The 17806-nt window shown below is 42.7% G+C and overlaps 1 protein-coding gene across 3 annotated transcripts in view; it reads left to right on the top strand.

Moving 5' to 3' along the window:
- Window positions 1-17806, top strand: part of ADAMTS12 (ADAM metallopeptidase with thrombospondin type 1 motif 12) — a 296380-nt gene that overhangs the window by 115460 nt on the left and 163114 nt on the right. For all 3 annotated transcript variants that reach the window (XM_087443173.1, XM_014781569.2, XM_087443172.1), the window contains exon 3: window positions 1891-2041. In XM_087443173.1, coding sequence (XP_087299299.1) covers window positions 1891-2041 — 151 coding nt within the window. The remainder of the gene's footprint in view (window positions 1-1890; window positions 2042-17806) is intronic.

The raw sequence follows: 17806 nt of genomic DNA, 5'->3' as shown, positions 1-17806 counted from the left end.
CTTCATTAGCAACAGGCCCACATTCTCCTCATGTCCCTGGTCTTTGTCTCAAAGTAGAAATAGAGTCAAGTTTTAGCACTGCATGGAGTCTGTTTCCAGCTCTTATTGCAATCTGGGCCTTGTCAGTTCTTCCTGTTCCAGAGGTTTTTACTCAGAGAAAGATACCGAGAAAAAATGTCATGTCCCCCAAGAAATGTCAGCAAATTTGAAGTCAGATGTAACCACTATTGGAGTTCGTAATTAAAGTATTACCACCCTGCGTTTGTAAAGCAGTTTGCATGGCATGTATGCAAGCTTCAGCTCACTTGATTCTCCTAACAACTCAATGAGGTAGTAGGCATTACCTCCATTTCACAGGTTGGGCCACCTATTCAAGGTCACACAACTATTCTTGTGACTCCCAGTAAAGTGTTCTTTTTTTTTCTGTTCTCCTTGTTATTAAAGATATTTTAAGGTCAGTAATCAACATAGAAAGCCAACTGTGAGACTTATGTTAAGATCTGTTTATATCACTAGCTACAATGAAGCGAACATTTTGGAAAGACACCCTAGCCAAGGGCTGTCCAATAGATACCATCGTCCTTTCAAGGAGCCACTCTTGCCTCCTGACTGCAGGGGCTGCTCAGCTGGTCTTCAGACTCTGCAGAGCAGAGTAGAGCTTGCTGTGGTATGGTGAGGGGGGCTTGAACTTTGGAAGCCTCTCACAGTTTCCCTAAATCCCCAATGTTTCTAGGTTTATTTTTGCAAACTTAATACTTGTTGAAACGCTGTATTGACTCTGGAGACCCTAATACAATGAAATGACGTCAAGTCTAAGATCTGGAAAGAGTTTGATGACAGATAAGACTATGAGCCAGGCCCTTTTCTAATAGCTTTGCGTATATTAACTCATTTAATCTTCACAGCAACCCATGATTGTCCCCAGTTTTCAGTTGAGAAAAGTGAAACTGAGCAAGTCGTTTGCCCAAGGTCACAGAGCTAATAAGTGGAGGAGCTGGGATTTGAACCCAGTTTAATTCCAGAGTCTGAGCTCCTGATCACTTCCATATGATGCATCAGGCAGGTCATCTAGGGCAAGGCCTTTTTTCCATCGATATAAAATTCAGATCCTGAGAGTTAAGTCCATCCTAGGAGACCACTGGCAAAGGAGGTATCTAAGCACCTCAAATGGGACTAAGAAATTTTCCTAAAGAGAAAAGAGAGTTGTAGGATATACCATTTCTAGACCTGACCTCCAAAAAGACTTACTCATTGCGTTCTCCAGCATATCCAGACTCCCACATCTGTGAAATGAGTGCTCCCTTTTCCCCGGAAACTGACAGAGGGCTTTCCACTATAGACTCCTGGAAACTCAACATCAGATCAAGGACTTAGTGTTGTATTGCTTTGTTTTCTGGAGAGAGAGTGGCGTTAAACACTTCAAGTCAAACAGCTGTGTGAACATGTACTGGGCTACCCACACACAGGTAAATGTTCCAAAAGATTGTCAATGGAATATGGAGTGTAGGTACCAACTCCATAATAAGCAACTAGGAAGCACTGGCTCTTAATTTAAGATTCATATATATCCAGTGATGGGTTTTTAGGGGGAGACTCATGAGCCTGCAAAGTTGTTTGCTACATTTTAGATAGATGTGTATATGTGCACTTTTTTTCATTAGAGTCTCAAAGGGATCCATGACCCCAAACATTTAATAACCATGACTATAAAGACATTTTATTAAATTATTTATGTGTAGCTCTTCTGTGAGATCAAATGGCAGACCCTGAAAGCACTGGTCTTAAGAGTTTCAGGGATCATCATGATCTATATAATTTTCACTTTACTAATTTTCTTTGCATAGATAAAGAATCGATTCAAATAAACCTTTGTATTGAATGTATTTACAGACTGGATTTTTCCATCTACCACATGGAGACTTTTTCATTGAGCCTGTCAAAAAGCATCCACTGGCTGAGGGAGGGTACCACCCACACATCATTTACAGGAGGCAGAGGCGGAGAGTTCCGGAGATGAAGGAGCCAACCTGCGGATTAAAGGGTATCGTGACTTAAATTTCCTCACTACATTGAGGAGTTTGTTCTGTTCTTTTACTGTTTTATTACAACATGACCTGTTCTTTTTCAAATCCGCTAAACTCCTCCCCATTCTGCTGCTAGAAAGCATGTACCCTTGTATAAATCATTTCCCTTCTGTATACTCAAAAGTCTTCATATGCGTAATGGGAAGGGAAAAAAGCATCTCCTACATCCTTGCCACGTTAGTTGATGATACTCATATGATATTTATATTGGTGAATTGGTTTTTTTCAAAAAAACTCTTCTGAATCCCTTAGAGGAAGATAGTTTAAATTAATGACAACCATCTTCAGTATCAGCAGTGTTATAATACATAAGCTGGAATATTACTAGACAGCTTGTCCTATCTGCACATGGTAGGCAAATTTAAATGTTTGATGATGTTGATAATGATGTGTGAAGAGAAATTGAAAAAAATAGCAACACATTGTCAGATGGTGAATTCAGCCAAGCTTCTTTTGGCTGCATTTGTTTATAGTTCACTGAAGTATGCTCCCTACTCCTGTGCCCTGGGAATGATCTGCAGTGCTCTTCTCTGCCTTGTACTCAACAGTTTCAGGTGATTTTCAGAGATAAACTGACCCAAGTTATTTCCTTGTATCTCCCACATTCTCTTTAATATGTAGGAGATAATAGTCCTGGAAATTGGATAACAATCCTGGATAAAAGGGCCACTGGAAATTGGGACATTTTCTTAAATATTGTATAGTTTCTCCTTTCTTCAGAGAAAAAATAATGGGCCAGTTAACAAAAGGAATTCATAATATCATTTATATGTTTTAAGGATTTGGAAATTATGGACCTCAAGGGGAAAACTGATAGACGATGAAGGAATTAGGGAAGATGGATTCTGATAAGGGTTTGAGGGGACTCAGCGCTTGAGCTTTGCGAGTAGGAGAATGAAAGGAAAGGACGAGGGGACAAGTAATTTCTCACTCAGACCCTATGATAGATGGTGACTTTCCTGGGAGTTTCTTGTATGATCTTAGCAGAATATGTAAGCAATAAGAAATAATGTTTTCTGTGCAGTAAAATGGACAGCTACTTAAATTCCTTAACTTCGGTAAGCTATTGCAACTTCGTCCTAAATTAGATAACTTACTGTCTAAATCTCCTAGCAAGTACCAAGAGAAGGGAAGAGACACATCATCTGGCTGGTTTGATGGATTAAGGTACCAATTTAGAGAACTTAGTCTCAGCGTGAATTTTTAGGACTGTGTTGGTCACTGGTCCAGTCACCTGAATAATTGCCCAATTCCTGTTAGACGTTGGATGATGGATAACACGCTGTATGTGTGGCTGGATGTTTTTTGGATCACTAGGTCATCACTATGACAGAGGGTTACTAGGACAGTGAGTGAATTTGGCTGGATAATTTCTCGTGTGGGCATAGATGCTTGGTGACATGAGTTGGGCTATTCCTCATCCACCCACCTTGAATATCTTCTCTTCTTTTTAACTCCCCTGTTGAGGTGGAGCTGGTTAATAATGAATTGAGAATGGCACGTATTTAGTCACAAAGGCAGAAGGGATGGATAGGAAAAGAGTGGGACTGACAAATATCATGCACTACTATGAAACCTTTAAACCCACCTTGGAACAGTCTTTGCAGTGTGAATTTCTCCACATACACCTTCTACAAGACACTCTCTTATATACTTGCCTAAGACTTCAGAGTGTCAGAATTGAACAGCTCTGTTGGAAGAACCTTTGAGGGTACCTAATGCAGCCTCTTTCTTTTAGCAAAGAAGCAATTGTGGCTCAGAGAAGGGAGTGAATTTTCAAAAGCATCAAGGTAGTTGGTGTTTAGAATATAGCCAAGCTCAGAAGTCAAGGTTCTATTATACCTCAGGCTTTATACTCCCTCGTGTTTATTCTTTAAGTCTTCCTTGAATATAAACCTTGTTTCATCGACTGGTTTGAAAGCCCCATTAGAGTAGGAACTCCCTCCCCACACGGTTTGTAACATAGTGTTAGATGCAAAGTAGAAATGCAGTGAATCATTGAAATGAAACTGAGTTGGCTTGTGGCTATAGATTCTCCAGGAGTAGTTTTCTCCGCTGTACCCAGAGTCAAAGCTGGGAGAGCGAAGTTTAGCTTGGCTTGCTTGTTTCTTTGTTTTCTGATTCATAGCTGAGTAAATGAAACTAGAGTATACTAGCCTCTAGTCTGCATAACACTGATAGAAACAAAAAAGAAATGTGTGCTTCCTAGATGTTGAGGAAATGCCTGTTGTTTGTGACCATCTCTCTTCCTAAGATAATAAGCATGGTTCAATGTATAAATGACAGCTAGAGATTCAAGAATAATCTAATAGGAGTGTGAATATTCTTAAAGTATACATGACATTTGGAATTTAAAATTCTTGTATGTTGAAAGGTACTTGGTCCTGATGAGCCAGGTAATTGGAGTGTTCTAATACCATGTTACCCTGCAGAGATGATGGAATTAGCCAAGAGTAGCCATGTCATTAGCCAACATTAAGTATACTCCATACTTAGGTCAGATGATGTGGTGAGATTGAATTACTGTGATTATATCAAGAAAGACCACCTTTACTTGTGTAAAGCTTTCTGTTCTTTGTAATGTTCAAAGCAGGAACACTCTTGGTATTGAGAAAAGATGCACTTTAAAAGTACTCTAGTAATTCAGGAGAGAAAATGTATCAATCACTTTCCCCTAAAATGTGTCCCTTCACTTATGTTTATTGCCCACATAGAAAGGTGCCCAGGAATTTCACAATAAGTTCCTTATCAATGTGGGCCAATTGGGACAGTAATTAAGTCCTTTTTTTCCAGGACTTTAATGTGATGCTATTTTGTTATTGATTTGATCAATTTGAACTACAAGTTCTTAACTTCTTTGGTAGTTTTGTTTGCTTTTCTGAGCTTATGTTTGCTGAGCCTGCCAAAGTTCTTGTTTTCTCCAACTTTCTGGAATCCATGTTAAATGGTGGGAAAATACAGCTTGCCTGAATTGTCTGGAGCAAATTCAAAAACCCCATTTTATTGACAATGACAAGCTCCTTTCTCTTAGGTTTTTTGGCAAGAGTGTATCACACTGGGACTTGAGTGGCTGTTAGATGGAAGCATCTGGGGGAACGATGGTTTTAGGAAGATGGGGAAGGGGAGTTAACACTAGTTTGATGGATCAGGTGACAACAACTATAGAGTCATCTATGGCAGAAAGGGGTCCAGGCAGGTAAGGTCAGAGTGTGGGATTTCATGCATCAGGACTCTAGGGTAGAAACACAGGATCTGGTTCCTGTCATTCATTTTTGTGTTCAAATTTTATTCATTCATTCAACAAATATCTATTGGGTATCTCCTTTATGCCTGGTGCTCTCCTAGGTTCTATGGGTACAATTGTGAGTAGGAATTAGTTCTTGGTCTGAAGAGCTGACAGCCTGGATATAGGACATGGGTAATTAGGGTTCTGGTCTTGGTTTTATCTTTCTAATATGGTAAGACTGTGAAATGGAATCTTAATGCAGGTATTGGGCTTTTTGTTACTCCATATTATGTTTGTGCCAGGGCGTGTAGCTATAATTCATTCATTTTCTCTGCTGTAGAGTACTCCATTATGTGAATCTTCCACTTGATCCAGTTTCCTGTGAGTGGATCTGAACTGCTTCCAGTTTGGGGCTATTATACATTATGTTGCAAATATCATTCTTGTACATGTTTCTTAGAACACAGGTTCATAGGATTTTCAAGGGTATATACCTAGTAGTGGAATGAAATCAATATCTCATAGGATATATACATCTGTGACTTTACCAGATGATTTTCAATTGCTTTACCAATTGCTTTCCAAGTTGATGTTTAAGAGCAGTGAATGAGAGTTCCCAGTGTTCCATATTTTATTGAATATTTGGTGTTCTCACTTATAAATTTTGCCAATCTGGTGGACATGAAGTGGTATCTCTCTATGCTTAATGTTGAAGCTACATATTTGTTGTAAAGTTGGGCCCCAAATCTATGGCTGGTGGCTATAGATTCTCCATGAATAGTTTTCTCCCCTCTACCCAGAGTCGAAGCCCAGAGAGCCAAGTTAGGTTGGCTCACTTGTTTGTTTGTTTTCTGGTTCACTTTTTTACTTAGTCTCTAAGCTGATTTTTTACCTATGTAGTCCTAAACTTGCCTCTTCAGAGCAAAAGTAGGGAGCAACAGATGCGCCAGGACAGCAGCTAGCTCCATGCATCAATCAGGGTTCAGCCGAGAAGCAGAACCAGTAGGAAATATATATTAAGAGTTTTATTGCAAGAAACTGGTGTACACGATAGTGCAGGCTGGCTAGGTGAATCCAGACTCCATGGGCAGGCCATCAAGAAGGGCAGGCTGCAACTCTCAGGCATGAGCTGAAGCAGCTCTCCACAGGCAGAATTTCTTCTTCTAGGACCTCGCAGCTCTGCTCTTAAGGTCTTTCATCTGATTGAATGAGGTCTATCAGATTATCAAGAATAATCTTTACTTGAAGACGGCCAATTATGGACTTTAATTACATCTACAAAATACCTTCGTAGCAACACCCAGATTAGTGTTTTATTGAATAATCGGGGCCTGCAGCCAAGCCTAGTTGACACATAAAAAAGATCATCACACTTCGTGTTTTGCTTTCCTCTCTGCTTACTTGTTTTTCTTTTTGTTTTTTCTATTTTTGGTCTCTGAGGATTTTCCCCCTTTTTTATGCTGTAAGTATTGTTAGGGGCTAAATGCTAGGAGAGTTTTTCAGAAAACCTAGTCCACCACATTGTAAGAAATCAGTCTCGAGTGGATGTCGTATCTAAGTCTTTTGGAAATTTTTGAGTTGCTTTTTAAATGGCATGCACAGACACTATTAAACATTAACAAATGTTAAATATTATAATAACATTAACAATAGCTCATTAGAATTAATTAGCACATCAAATCACTAATCTGATATAGTGTGGGGGCGTTATTTATAGTTTTGTTCTGATTTCATGGAAATTCAGTTGGTGGAAGATTGTGAATGACCACCATACTCCATATTGCATCCAAAACGCACTATTCTTTTTCCTTGGCAAACAGCAAGCTTTCTTGGTACAACCTGCCTGAAACTTGTCTTGAATTTGTTGATGACCTGATTGCCTTGTGATTATAGCCACTCCACAGTGATCTGTGCTTTGCGTTGCTATGAGGGTAGTTACCATTTTAATTGTTGTTCTATACTTTTTATTTTTTCTTTTAGCGAAGTGGCATATTGTTTTTAAAACCTGCTCTCGGAACTGGTGGGAGGATTGATCAAGTGCTTCAAGCTTTTACCAGTGAGAGGGATGAGACAACTGTTGGAGAGAATTTGGGGAAATACTTAATGTGTGAATGTACGGGAAGATAAAATGGTAACCCAGTTAGTTTTGTTTGCTCAGTAAAATCCAAGACCAAGATTATAGGAACTCAGAGCACCAGATGCCTCAGCACAGTTGCTCTGTAGCTCTGAGATACTCATTTATCCAGTCAAAGGCCTTTATTCATTAACCAGACCTCACCATGGTAATCCCTCTCTTTGCATTTCTCAGCACTTGACAGCTCTCTGCCTTGTTTCTTCATCATTTCAGGTGCATAGGTTCCACTCCCCAAACAGGGAACAGCTTCCCTAGGAAACATGGCACCTGCTTGTTGTACCTCCTCCAGGAGGCTCTGTGCTGAGCCCATGCTGTCAGAGTGGCCAGGACTGCACTGAAGTGTGGGTGAAATTTGCAAGGGCAGAGAACACTGGCGAGTGCATTCTAAGCTGGGAAGGGGATTTGGATCAACATTAACAAAGGATCAGCTTTGACCGAAAGATGATTCTCTTGTAGGGCAGCAAGTCCTAATTCTGAAGAAATGTTATATGAGATGTTAGTTATGAAGCTCTTCCTGTAGCTCTGGAGGGAAATGTACAAGGTGTGTTGAGGAGCAGTAGCTCCCAGCTTTGCCCTTGGTTATTCCTGTGCTTCCGTGTGCTTTGGGTGGGGACAGAAAGGGGCTTATTTTATTCTGATCGACCTTCTGGCTCCCTCGTGCTGCCTGCAGAGAGCTGAGATAGCTGTCTGATCTTTCCATCTTAATCTGGTCTGCTCATCATTGGAGCCATCAGTGGCCTGAAAGAGACAGTGATGTTGTCCCTAAAAAATTGAACAACTCGATCTCTAGCTTCAAAGCTCTAGGTCCAAACGAGCTCCCTGTGTGGTTTTTCTTCTTTCATCCATGTCTTCAGTCAAGCCACATTACCACGTTCTGTCATTTCTGCCTCCTAAATAGGTTTCTAAATTGTCTGCCTTTCCCCAGGGCCTTCCTGTGCTTCAGCATCAGAACCTCACTTGGACTACTGCTCAGCCTCCTAGCTAGTCTCCCTGCCCTGGTTCTCTCCCATCACAAGTCAGAGAAATATTTCTAGAACACAAATCAGATCGTATCTCTCCCATGCCTAAAGCCTGTCAACATGCCCTCAGGGAGACCCAGCCCTTTAATACGTTTTAGGAGCTCCTTCTCTGTGACTCTTGCCCTGTTTCTCTAGTTACACCTCTTATCACTCCAAATACAGCCTGTGCCATCCTGAGCTAGTTTTCATTCCCCAAGGAAGCCTTGCTTTTCATTGCCTCGAGGCTTTGCACTTAGATTCTTTCTGCCTGAAACTTATTCTCCCCAAATGCTTTACTGAGTTCCTTCTGTTCATCTTTAGGAGTCACGCTTGGCTTTCTCTAGAAAACCCTCTTGATTGCCCCTCAGTCTGCGTTAGCTGTCTCTCCTGTAACTTAACACCAGCTACTTCCCCTACCTACAGGCTTTATCATATGATGGATATCTCTCTGTGTCCTTCTCTAGGCAATAGGCTCAATGAGGACAAGAATCATGTTTGCTTATTTGCAGGTGTGTCCCCAAGATCTGGCAGTTCCTGGCCAGAGTAGGAATCAAAAATGTTGAACTTAGATAAGTATTGAGCTTACTGACCATCTATGATGCATTTCGTAGCTTATTGGCTACTCATATTTTACCTATATGGAGCAGTTTAACCCCTGAGAATACCCATGCTTTCCGGAAGAAATGTAGTGTATACTCGGATGTGTCGCTGTTGAAGAGGAATATGCAAGAGACAAATGTGGCAATGGTTGGGACTTGTGACCTGAGGTGTAGCTGAAAGTGACTACTTCACATTCTTATTTTAGAAAAAGAAGAGGATGGATAGATGGAAGGATGGATGGTTGGATGGACAGATAGATGGATAAGAGAAAGCAAGTGACATTCATTTACTCAACAAGCTCTTACCCTGTGCCTGGGACTACTCTAGGAACTGGGGATGGAATGGCGAACATAATACTGACCCAGGCAGAGCTGTAGAGCTGGAGGCCTGAGAGGGCCATCAGGTAGGGAGGAGCAGGGTGCCCTCCAGGCAGAGGTAAAGAAGAGCAGAGGCCTTGCAAGATGAGAGGGCTGAGTCAGTCGGCCACAGCCACACTAGCGCACCGAGTGCTGCTGTCTGAACTTAGAGCACAAATGGTTTTCAGCTTTCTGCGGGGAGTGGGAGGACACATTCTCAGCCAGTCCACTAGGCAAATTTCTGGCATCCTTTCAGTCTCATTTCAAATGCTACCTCCTTGTAAGGTTGCCTCCCCTACATGGACTACTCTAGGAGGACTGAGTGCCCCTTTCCTGAGCTCACTCTGCACTTTGTGTGGCCCCTGGTTGCCTTCTACCTTTCCTCTTACCACTCTCTCCCTCCTTCCCTCCTTCCCTGCTTCCTAATGTTCCTCGAAGTGGCATCACCTCAGGGCCTTGGCACTCACTGTTCTCTCTGCCTGGAACACTCCTACCCCAGATTTCTTCATGGCTCATTCTCTCATGCTATTCGGGTCTCTGCTCAAAATCAGCCAGTAAGAGAAGCCTTTCCTGACCACTCTAACTTAGCTTTCCCTTGGTGCCTTTATAAACAGTTTATCCTGCTTTATTTTTTTTCACAGCACTTGTCACCATCTGATGTTATTGTATCTATTTATTGTTTTTTTTTTCTATCTTCCCTCAACTTGAATGTAAACTCCACGAGGACAAACACTTCTTCGTTTTTGTTCTCTGCTGTATCCCCACTGCCTAGGGCAGAACCTGCCATAGCAAGCATCTATAAATGTGGAATGAAGGAATGAGTAAATAAATGAATGAATCTCAGCATCATCAGTGATTATCCTGTTGACCTTGTATTCTATTTCCACCACTAAACTCATCTTTGTATCCTAAGTATCAGGGACACTTGTATCCTAAGTATCAAGCCCAGTGTCTGATGCATAATAATTGTTTGCTAAATGTTTGTCCATTGAATGAGTGAATGATGTGCATTTGCAGTGGGGTCCTGCAGGTCTGAGTAGACACCCATCTCACCTGGGCTGGGGTCTAAGCATTCCAGAGTGCTCTGAGTCACTAAGGCAAGGCAAATGTGTTCTTTTGGCAGCATTTAATGTTAATTATGTGTTTGTCCCACAGCTAGATTAATGCCAGTGTTTGAGAAAACAAACATTGCCACCCCCACACGGTCCCGTTTCTGTGCAGCAGCTGGAAATCTCATAAATAAGCATAAAATTATTTCTTTATGGGGAAGGAAGTTTACTTGTTAGAGTTGAAATCAAGTACTTGAGGAAATTATTAATGCACTTTATGCTCTAGATCCTCTCCTCCAAAGGCAGAAAAGCAGATCCCTAGAGTGCTTTCTGAGCCAATAAACCAAAGATTAGGAAGTCCCAGAATTTTTTTACATTCATTTATGTGTCATTGATTGACATTCCTTCCTTCAGGAAATATTAGTTTGGTGCTTTCTATGAGCCAAATACTAAGGGACACAACTCTGAATGTGCCAAGTTGGACCTTGCCCTCACAGACTTACAGTCTAGTGGGAGGGAACTTAAACAACAATTATAAAAATAGTATATATGAGCATTGTGAGGAATGCTGTAAGAGTGTACAGCAGAGGAACTTGATGTGATCAGGAGGGTTAGAGAAGGCTGCCCTGGGATTAGCCATAGACTGGGTATAGATTTTTACGGAGCCATTTTCCCTGAGATCTCTTCTACAGAATATCCAGCGTTCGAGGAATGGTGTCTGCTGTGGATTGAATTGTGTCCTCCCAAAATTCGTATGTTGAAGTCCTAACCCTGAGTACCTCAGAATGTGACTATATTTGGGGATAGGGTCTTTAAAGAGGTAATTAAATTAAAATAAAGTCATCAGGGTAGGCCCTAATCCAATATGACTGGTGTCCTTAAAAGAAGAGGAAATTTGGGCACAGACATGCACAGAGGGAAGACCATGTGAAGACTCAGGGAGGATGGCCATCTACAAGCCAAGGAAAGAGGCCTAGAACCGATTCTTCCTTCCCAGCCCTCAAAGGAACCAACCCAGCCCACATCTTGACCCCAGACTTCTAGCCTCTAGAACTGTGAGAAAATAAATTTCTGTTGTTTAAGCTACTCAGCCTGTGGTACTTTGTTATGGCAGCCCTAGCAGATTAATACAGTGTCCATTCATTAGCCTACCTGCACAGTGATCCTCTAGGTCTTTCAGGCTACAAGCAGTTAGTTATGCTGTGTGAGCAGCAGCAGATTGTCCACACATCAGTAAGGTCTAGTTAGGGCTGGCCTCATGGCGTGTGACTAGTGCAGTCACACAGAGCCATACTCAGAAGAGTTCTGTGCTTTGGGTTTAGTGCTCTGCGGTAGCCATCTTGAAATTCTTTTTTTTCTTTTTTTAAAGTTTGATTGGCCCAGGGGAATTGGTGTTTTGTTTTGTTTTTGCTGGGAAAGATTCACCCTCAGCTAACATCTGTTGCCAATCTTCCTCTCTTTCTTTTTTTTTTCCCTCCTCAAAGCCCCAGTACATAGTTGTAGATTCTAGTTGCAAGTCCTTCTGGTTCTTCTGTGTGAGCCACTGCCACGGCATGGCTACTGACAGATGAGTGGTGTCGTTCTACACCGGGAACTGAACCTAGGCCGTCGAAGAGGAGCACACCGAACTTTAACTACGAGGCCATCAGTGCTGGCTCGTCTTGAAATTCTTAATGTTTTTATCTTTGATTTGTGCTTTGTAAGTGAAGTCTGATGGGATGATGGAGCATATGCCAGGGGCCCGGAGCCTCAGTTCACACGTGGTCTTGCCTCTTGCCACCTCCCTGCCTTCCCGGGATAGGGTCTCCGCCACTTTCTCCCTAGCCCCTTGGTGCCCTGGTCCCACCTGGCGTCCCACTGTCCATGCTGACCCACTATCACTGTGACCCTGTGTGGGGCAGTGACCGGGTCACACCAATGAGGGGAGGTCTGTGTTCCTTGGCTGCCCTCTGCCCCCAGGGGAGCCTGAGCACACATGTGGGGAGGTTCAGGGCTGGGTGTGTGTCCCACAGTGTCTTGGGATGAGGCATGGCAGTGGTGCTCCCTATCCCAAGCTGGCATTTGACAGACAACTTGGAGGGGGACCGCTCATCTACTTCCCATTCAGGTACCAAACATATCCTGGTGTGGTATTTGCAATTCCTTGGGGGTCACCCATCTGCCATGGGTTGTGGTGGTGGGCCATGGGAAGGAAAGATTGACTTCCCTGCCCCTGGCCAGGGTCTTGCCTTTTCATTTTGCACTGCACTCTGCAAATCATGTAGCTGGCCCTGGGTTTAGAATTGCTTTGCTTGCAAAAGATTAAAGTGAATCTGACACATATTAATGATATGCCTGAGATTGCTGTATATTTAGCCATAGATGGAAAGCAATTATTATTACTCATTACTTTTAGCTTTGCTCATATATAGGCAAATGAGTTTTACATTTTTCTTTTTTCACAGTGGAGTTTAGAGAGAAATGGGCTGGAAATCGGGAGAACCATGTTCTAAGCCACCTCTGTCATTCTCTGACTTGGACAAGTTACATGAACCTCAACCTCCTTTTCTTCGTCAGTAAGATGGAGTTGGAAGATCTTTGTGGATTCTTTTACCTCTCATATGTTATGAGTCTGTTTATGTTTTTATTCTGCAGTATCTAGAAACAAAGCAGTGTTGACATTCTTCATTCATGCCAATGTGGTTTAAAACCTGTCCAGTGTGTTTGTACACACTGACATTTCACACTTAAAAGGTGAAGATCTTTACCCATCTCTCCAGTGTCCCCAGGGCCTGGCTCCCAAGTGCTTTCTCCTTCCGGGCTTTCTGCCTCCTTACCACCCTGGTGCCATCCCAAACTGCCATACCCAAAACTTAGGAGCACAGGCTGCTGTTCCCTTCACCCCACTCCTGACCCAGGACGGCCAGCCAGGACTGGCATTTCGGAGGTCGATAGCTGAGGCAGCAGAACTTCAGGGTCATGAGTTAGTATATGTGTCTGGTCTGTCATCATGAGTCGTAGCATCGAAGGGAAGGAGTGGGAGTCCAGAAACTGAGTCTGGACCCGAGATCCCTAATATCTGGGGATGGAGAGAGGTGAGTATGATGTTGTAGCAAGATTAGAGGGCCTGCTTATCCAGGCATGGCTACACACATGCACAAACACACACACAGTCTTCTGGAAACGTGGTGCTTAGTTAAAAAGACTCCACATACATTGTAGTGAAGTCAAATACAGTGGGGCTATTATTCCAGTTCAGGACCTCATGTTTTAGCTAAATTCACCCTCAGTGGGGTGTATGTGTATGTGTGTGTATGTTATGTGTATGGTGTGTGTGTTTATGTGATGTTTGTATGTGTGTGTGTGTGATGTGTGTATGTTTATGTTTGTGGTGTGTGTGTTTATGTGGTGTATGTGTTTTTATGTATGGTGTGTGTTTGTTTCTGTGTGTGGTGTGTGTGTTTATGTGGTGTATGTATGTGTGTTTTCACGTGTGGTGTGTGTGTTTATGTGGTGTGTGTGTGTTTAAACACACACATCACACACTGTAGGATCTAGGAGGCAAAGACAGCTTGCTCAGCTGTGATGACTCAGGATTTCATGGAAGTTCTTTCCATTCTTGTTAAATATACCCGGTCGAAAGCCCAATGTATTCTCTCAGTCGACAGAGGAGTTCTTTGTTTAATTTAACCGAGAAGGGCGAGTCCAAGCCCCTGAGAAAAAAAGGCTTTCCCTTGCTGAAAAGTCGTGCTAAGAATAGTGCCAGTGTCAACCCCACCAGCAGCCAGCTGCACTTCTGAGGGACTTGCTGCCACTGAATTTACACAGAAAGGGACAGAGGGCTCATTTTCTATGAGGCCACCTCCTCCCTCACTCCGTCCCCTCAGAAAACATTTCTTTGGGAGTCAGCCCTCTCACCAGCTCCTCTGGGACACCAAACCTTTGCCCCTTAGTGCTTTCTCCCAATGGGGTCAACGAGCACTGAGGCAGTGAGGACTGGCTCCATCCTTCTGTGGCCACTTCAGCGCCATGATGTGGAAACTGCCCGAAACTGACTTTCCCATGGTGCTGATGTTGACGTGCAGAAGACAGGCAGCTGTTAAGGCAGGTCTGGTGGGAAGATTGATCTACACGATATCTGCAGCTAACCAAGGGACGGGGCAGCTGACCTCAGACAGGAGAGATGAGAGCCGAAAGCTTTTTCCTCACTCGCTCTTCAGGCTTCAGATCTCTTTTGGTCTCATTTCTCCTGGGAATATACAGGAGATGTGCCAGGTTGGGAGAATCAAAGACGCTTTTAATTTGCACACCTTCCATCTCTTGGGCACGGTCCCAATCGAAAGCAGACTATTAGTGCTGGGAGAAGGGGAGCAAAGGCTCGCTGATTGGAGATGTTCTGTACTTTAGGCCTGAGTAACAAAGATCAAAGGACAGTCCCTCTAGGGGCAGAGCAGTGGTTTATCCTGCTCGTGATGCTGGCTCAGAGAGTGACACAAATCAGGTGCTGGTGGGAAAGCAGGTCGTGGCTTTCCAAGGGGAAAAGGCCATTATCAGAACCCCCACATGTCTGCATCTCACACACCGTCCGCTGGCACCCGTACTCACAATTCTCTTGGGAGAATGGTTTCTTTGACTTTCAGGGACCTCTTTAGGATTCTGCTGTTTGTTGATCATGTCTGTGTCCACGGTAGCCTGGGGTCAAGGTGAAGCCTCAGCAGTGGAACCAGGCAGGTTTGAATTCCGAATGACCTTGGACAAGTGACTACTGATTTTCCTTCTCCTATTACATCCTGTTTCTATTTTCTTATCTGTAAACTGTGGATAATGAAAACTTTGTATCAGGTGGGGTTGAGTGGGGTCAGTGGGAGCTTCAGGCTCACAGTTCCTGAGCTGCAAGTTCAAATTCCAGAGACCCCTGAAAACCAAAAGTATTTTAGTGTTCGGCAAACTCACTTGGTGGCAAAGTGTGACCTGAATGGATGTGACGCTGTTTACAGATTTTTATTTATCCTAGTTAGTGAGAGTCATTGTACATTTTGTTGTAGACGTGTCCACGTGTTTGATTTTACAGTACTACCCTAGACTCCACTAAGGAGGTTCAGTAATGTAGAGTATATGATCCAAATTACTTTTTAAAAAAATTGTGGCAAAATACGCATCACCTAAAATTTACCATCTTAACCATTTTTAAGTGTCCAGTTCAGTAGTGTTATGTACATTCACATTGTTATACAAACAATCTCCAGAACTATTTTCATGTTGCAAAACTGAAACTCTACATCCATTAAACAACTCTATAGTCTCTCTCTCCCTAGCCCCTGGCAATCACCGTTCTACTTGTCAAATTACCTTTATAATTGCAAAAATTCAGAATTCCAACACGCATCTGGCCCCAAAGGTTTTGGATAAGGGATTGTGGATCTTAATTAAGGAAAGGAAATGGCCAACATTTGACAGAAAGTCACCACCTTGCGAGACAATCCTGAAGAGCCCGGTTGCTCTGGTCTTACAGGGATCTTTCCACTACAGCACTCTGCTTCCCAACATCGGTGCCCATCTGTAAAAGATTGTAAAACACCGAGAATAAGCACCACCGGATTCTGACTAACAGCCAAGAGAGTGCAGGGACTAGAATGAAGTGCTTAATAGACTCTCCTTTTTTTCTACCATTCTCATCTCATTTTTTTTCAGGAAGTAGAGGGGCACACATTGGTAGCTGGTTGTGGCATCTGGTTTTTAGTGCCACCCCGTGGAGCATGACGTAGGATGCTTTCACAGCGAAAAAGCATTCAAACCTTCATGCAGACTGAACTCATGGGGAAGATGCTGACAGCCCATTTAGACCTTGCTGGAGACCTTTGAAGCTGGATTAATCCATTCTGCAGAACTCCCTAGGCATGTCATGAAAAACAGTAACTCTTACCTTGTTATTCCCCAGCAGATCACAGCGTAGAGACCGGCTCTGAGTCATGTTCTCTACAGCTGGAATGAGTCAGGGAATTATTTACACATCTCTGATAGTGTGGGAGTGGAAGGACAACTCAAGCTTTTCATTGGAAAACCTGACAGTGGTTGAGCATCATTATTGGAATGTGTTCCTCACACCACTTGTTTTGTGAACATCCTGGGAGGAAATAGAGAGGTTGTTCTCTGCAGAAGGCTTATGCTTTCTTTCCATGTTTGTAATCACCGGGGACAAAAGTGGATGCTTGAAAAATTGGAAGCCCTTGAACACGAAAATTCAGTTATCCATCCTCTAATGGATAACTCCTGATAAATATAGAATAACTTTAGTACCAGATCTTCCACTATGGGGTTATCTAAAATAGGCAAAGAATTATATGCTGTCAAAGCATATTACATTAATTTGATTATCTTTATTAACATCATTACTATTTTTAAAAAGTTATAAGAATCCTCTATTCCCAAAGAAAACAATACTAAATAGAGGACTTTTAAGGTTATCTGGCCCTGGAAAAATCAAACAAGTGATCGGTTTCCAAACATCAACATGGAACGTTTCAAAACCATAGTGACCCTGAGCTCCAGAGGTTTGGGGTCAGCTACAGAAGAGGTTTCCTTTCCTCAGTGGCATCACTGCCACCATCACTGCCACTTTGTGGCCTGTGCTGGACACCAGCTGATCTCTCAGCAGCTTGAAGCTAAGGTGCACTTTCCTGACTGGGCCATTAGGCAGCTAGGACCTTAAGAAGAGCAAAAAAATAGGTGTGGGGTGGGGAGCATGGAGGGACCAAGACCAGGAATTAGTCTAGAGTCTAGACCACATGCCAAATTCGGCCTGCACCTGTTTTGTATGGCCTGAGCTATGCAAGCTAAGAATGGATTTTACATTTTTAAATGATTACATTTAAAATGGTTATATGAGTACCTATATAATATCCTTGACTTTGCCTCTTGATCCACAAAGCCTAAAACTTTTACTCTGTGGCCCTTTCTTAAAAACTTTGCTGACCCCTAGTCTAGGCCATTGGTTCTCAAAGTGAGGTCCCTAGACTGGCAGCATCAACATCACCTGGGAACTTGTTAGAAATTCAAATCCTCAGGCCCCACCTCAGATTTACTGGATCAGAAACTCTGGAAGTTGGGCCCAGTATCTGTGTTTTAACTCGCCCTCCAGATGATTCTGATGCAGGTTAAAGTTTTGAGAACCACTAATCTGGACTGTTAATGCAGTCATTCATTAGTTCATTCATTTATTCTTAAAAAAAGAGGACCTGGAGCAAATTACTTAAGCACTCTGTGCCTGGGTTTCTTCATCAGTATGGGTTGCTGTGAGGATTGAAGGAGCTAAAATATGTACAGCATATTTAAGTAAATGCTCAATGTTCATTGTTATCATTTCAAATTTATTATTGTTAT

The sequence above is a fragment of the Ceratotherium simum genome, chromosome 18, assembly GCF_057802395.1.
Source record: "Ceratotherium simum simum isolate JZ-2026a chromosome 18, ASM5780239v1, whole genome shotgun sequence".
Classification (NCBI taxonomy): Eukaryota; Metazoa; Chordata; class Mammalia; order Perissodactyla; family Rhinocerotidae; genus Ceratotherium; species Ceratotherium simum.
This window is presented reverse-complemented; position numbering and strand designations above follow the sequence as displayed.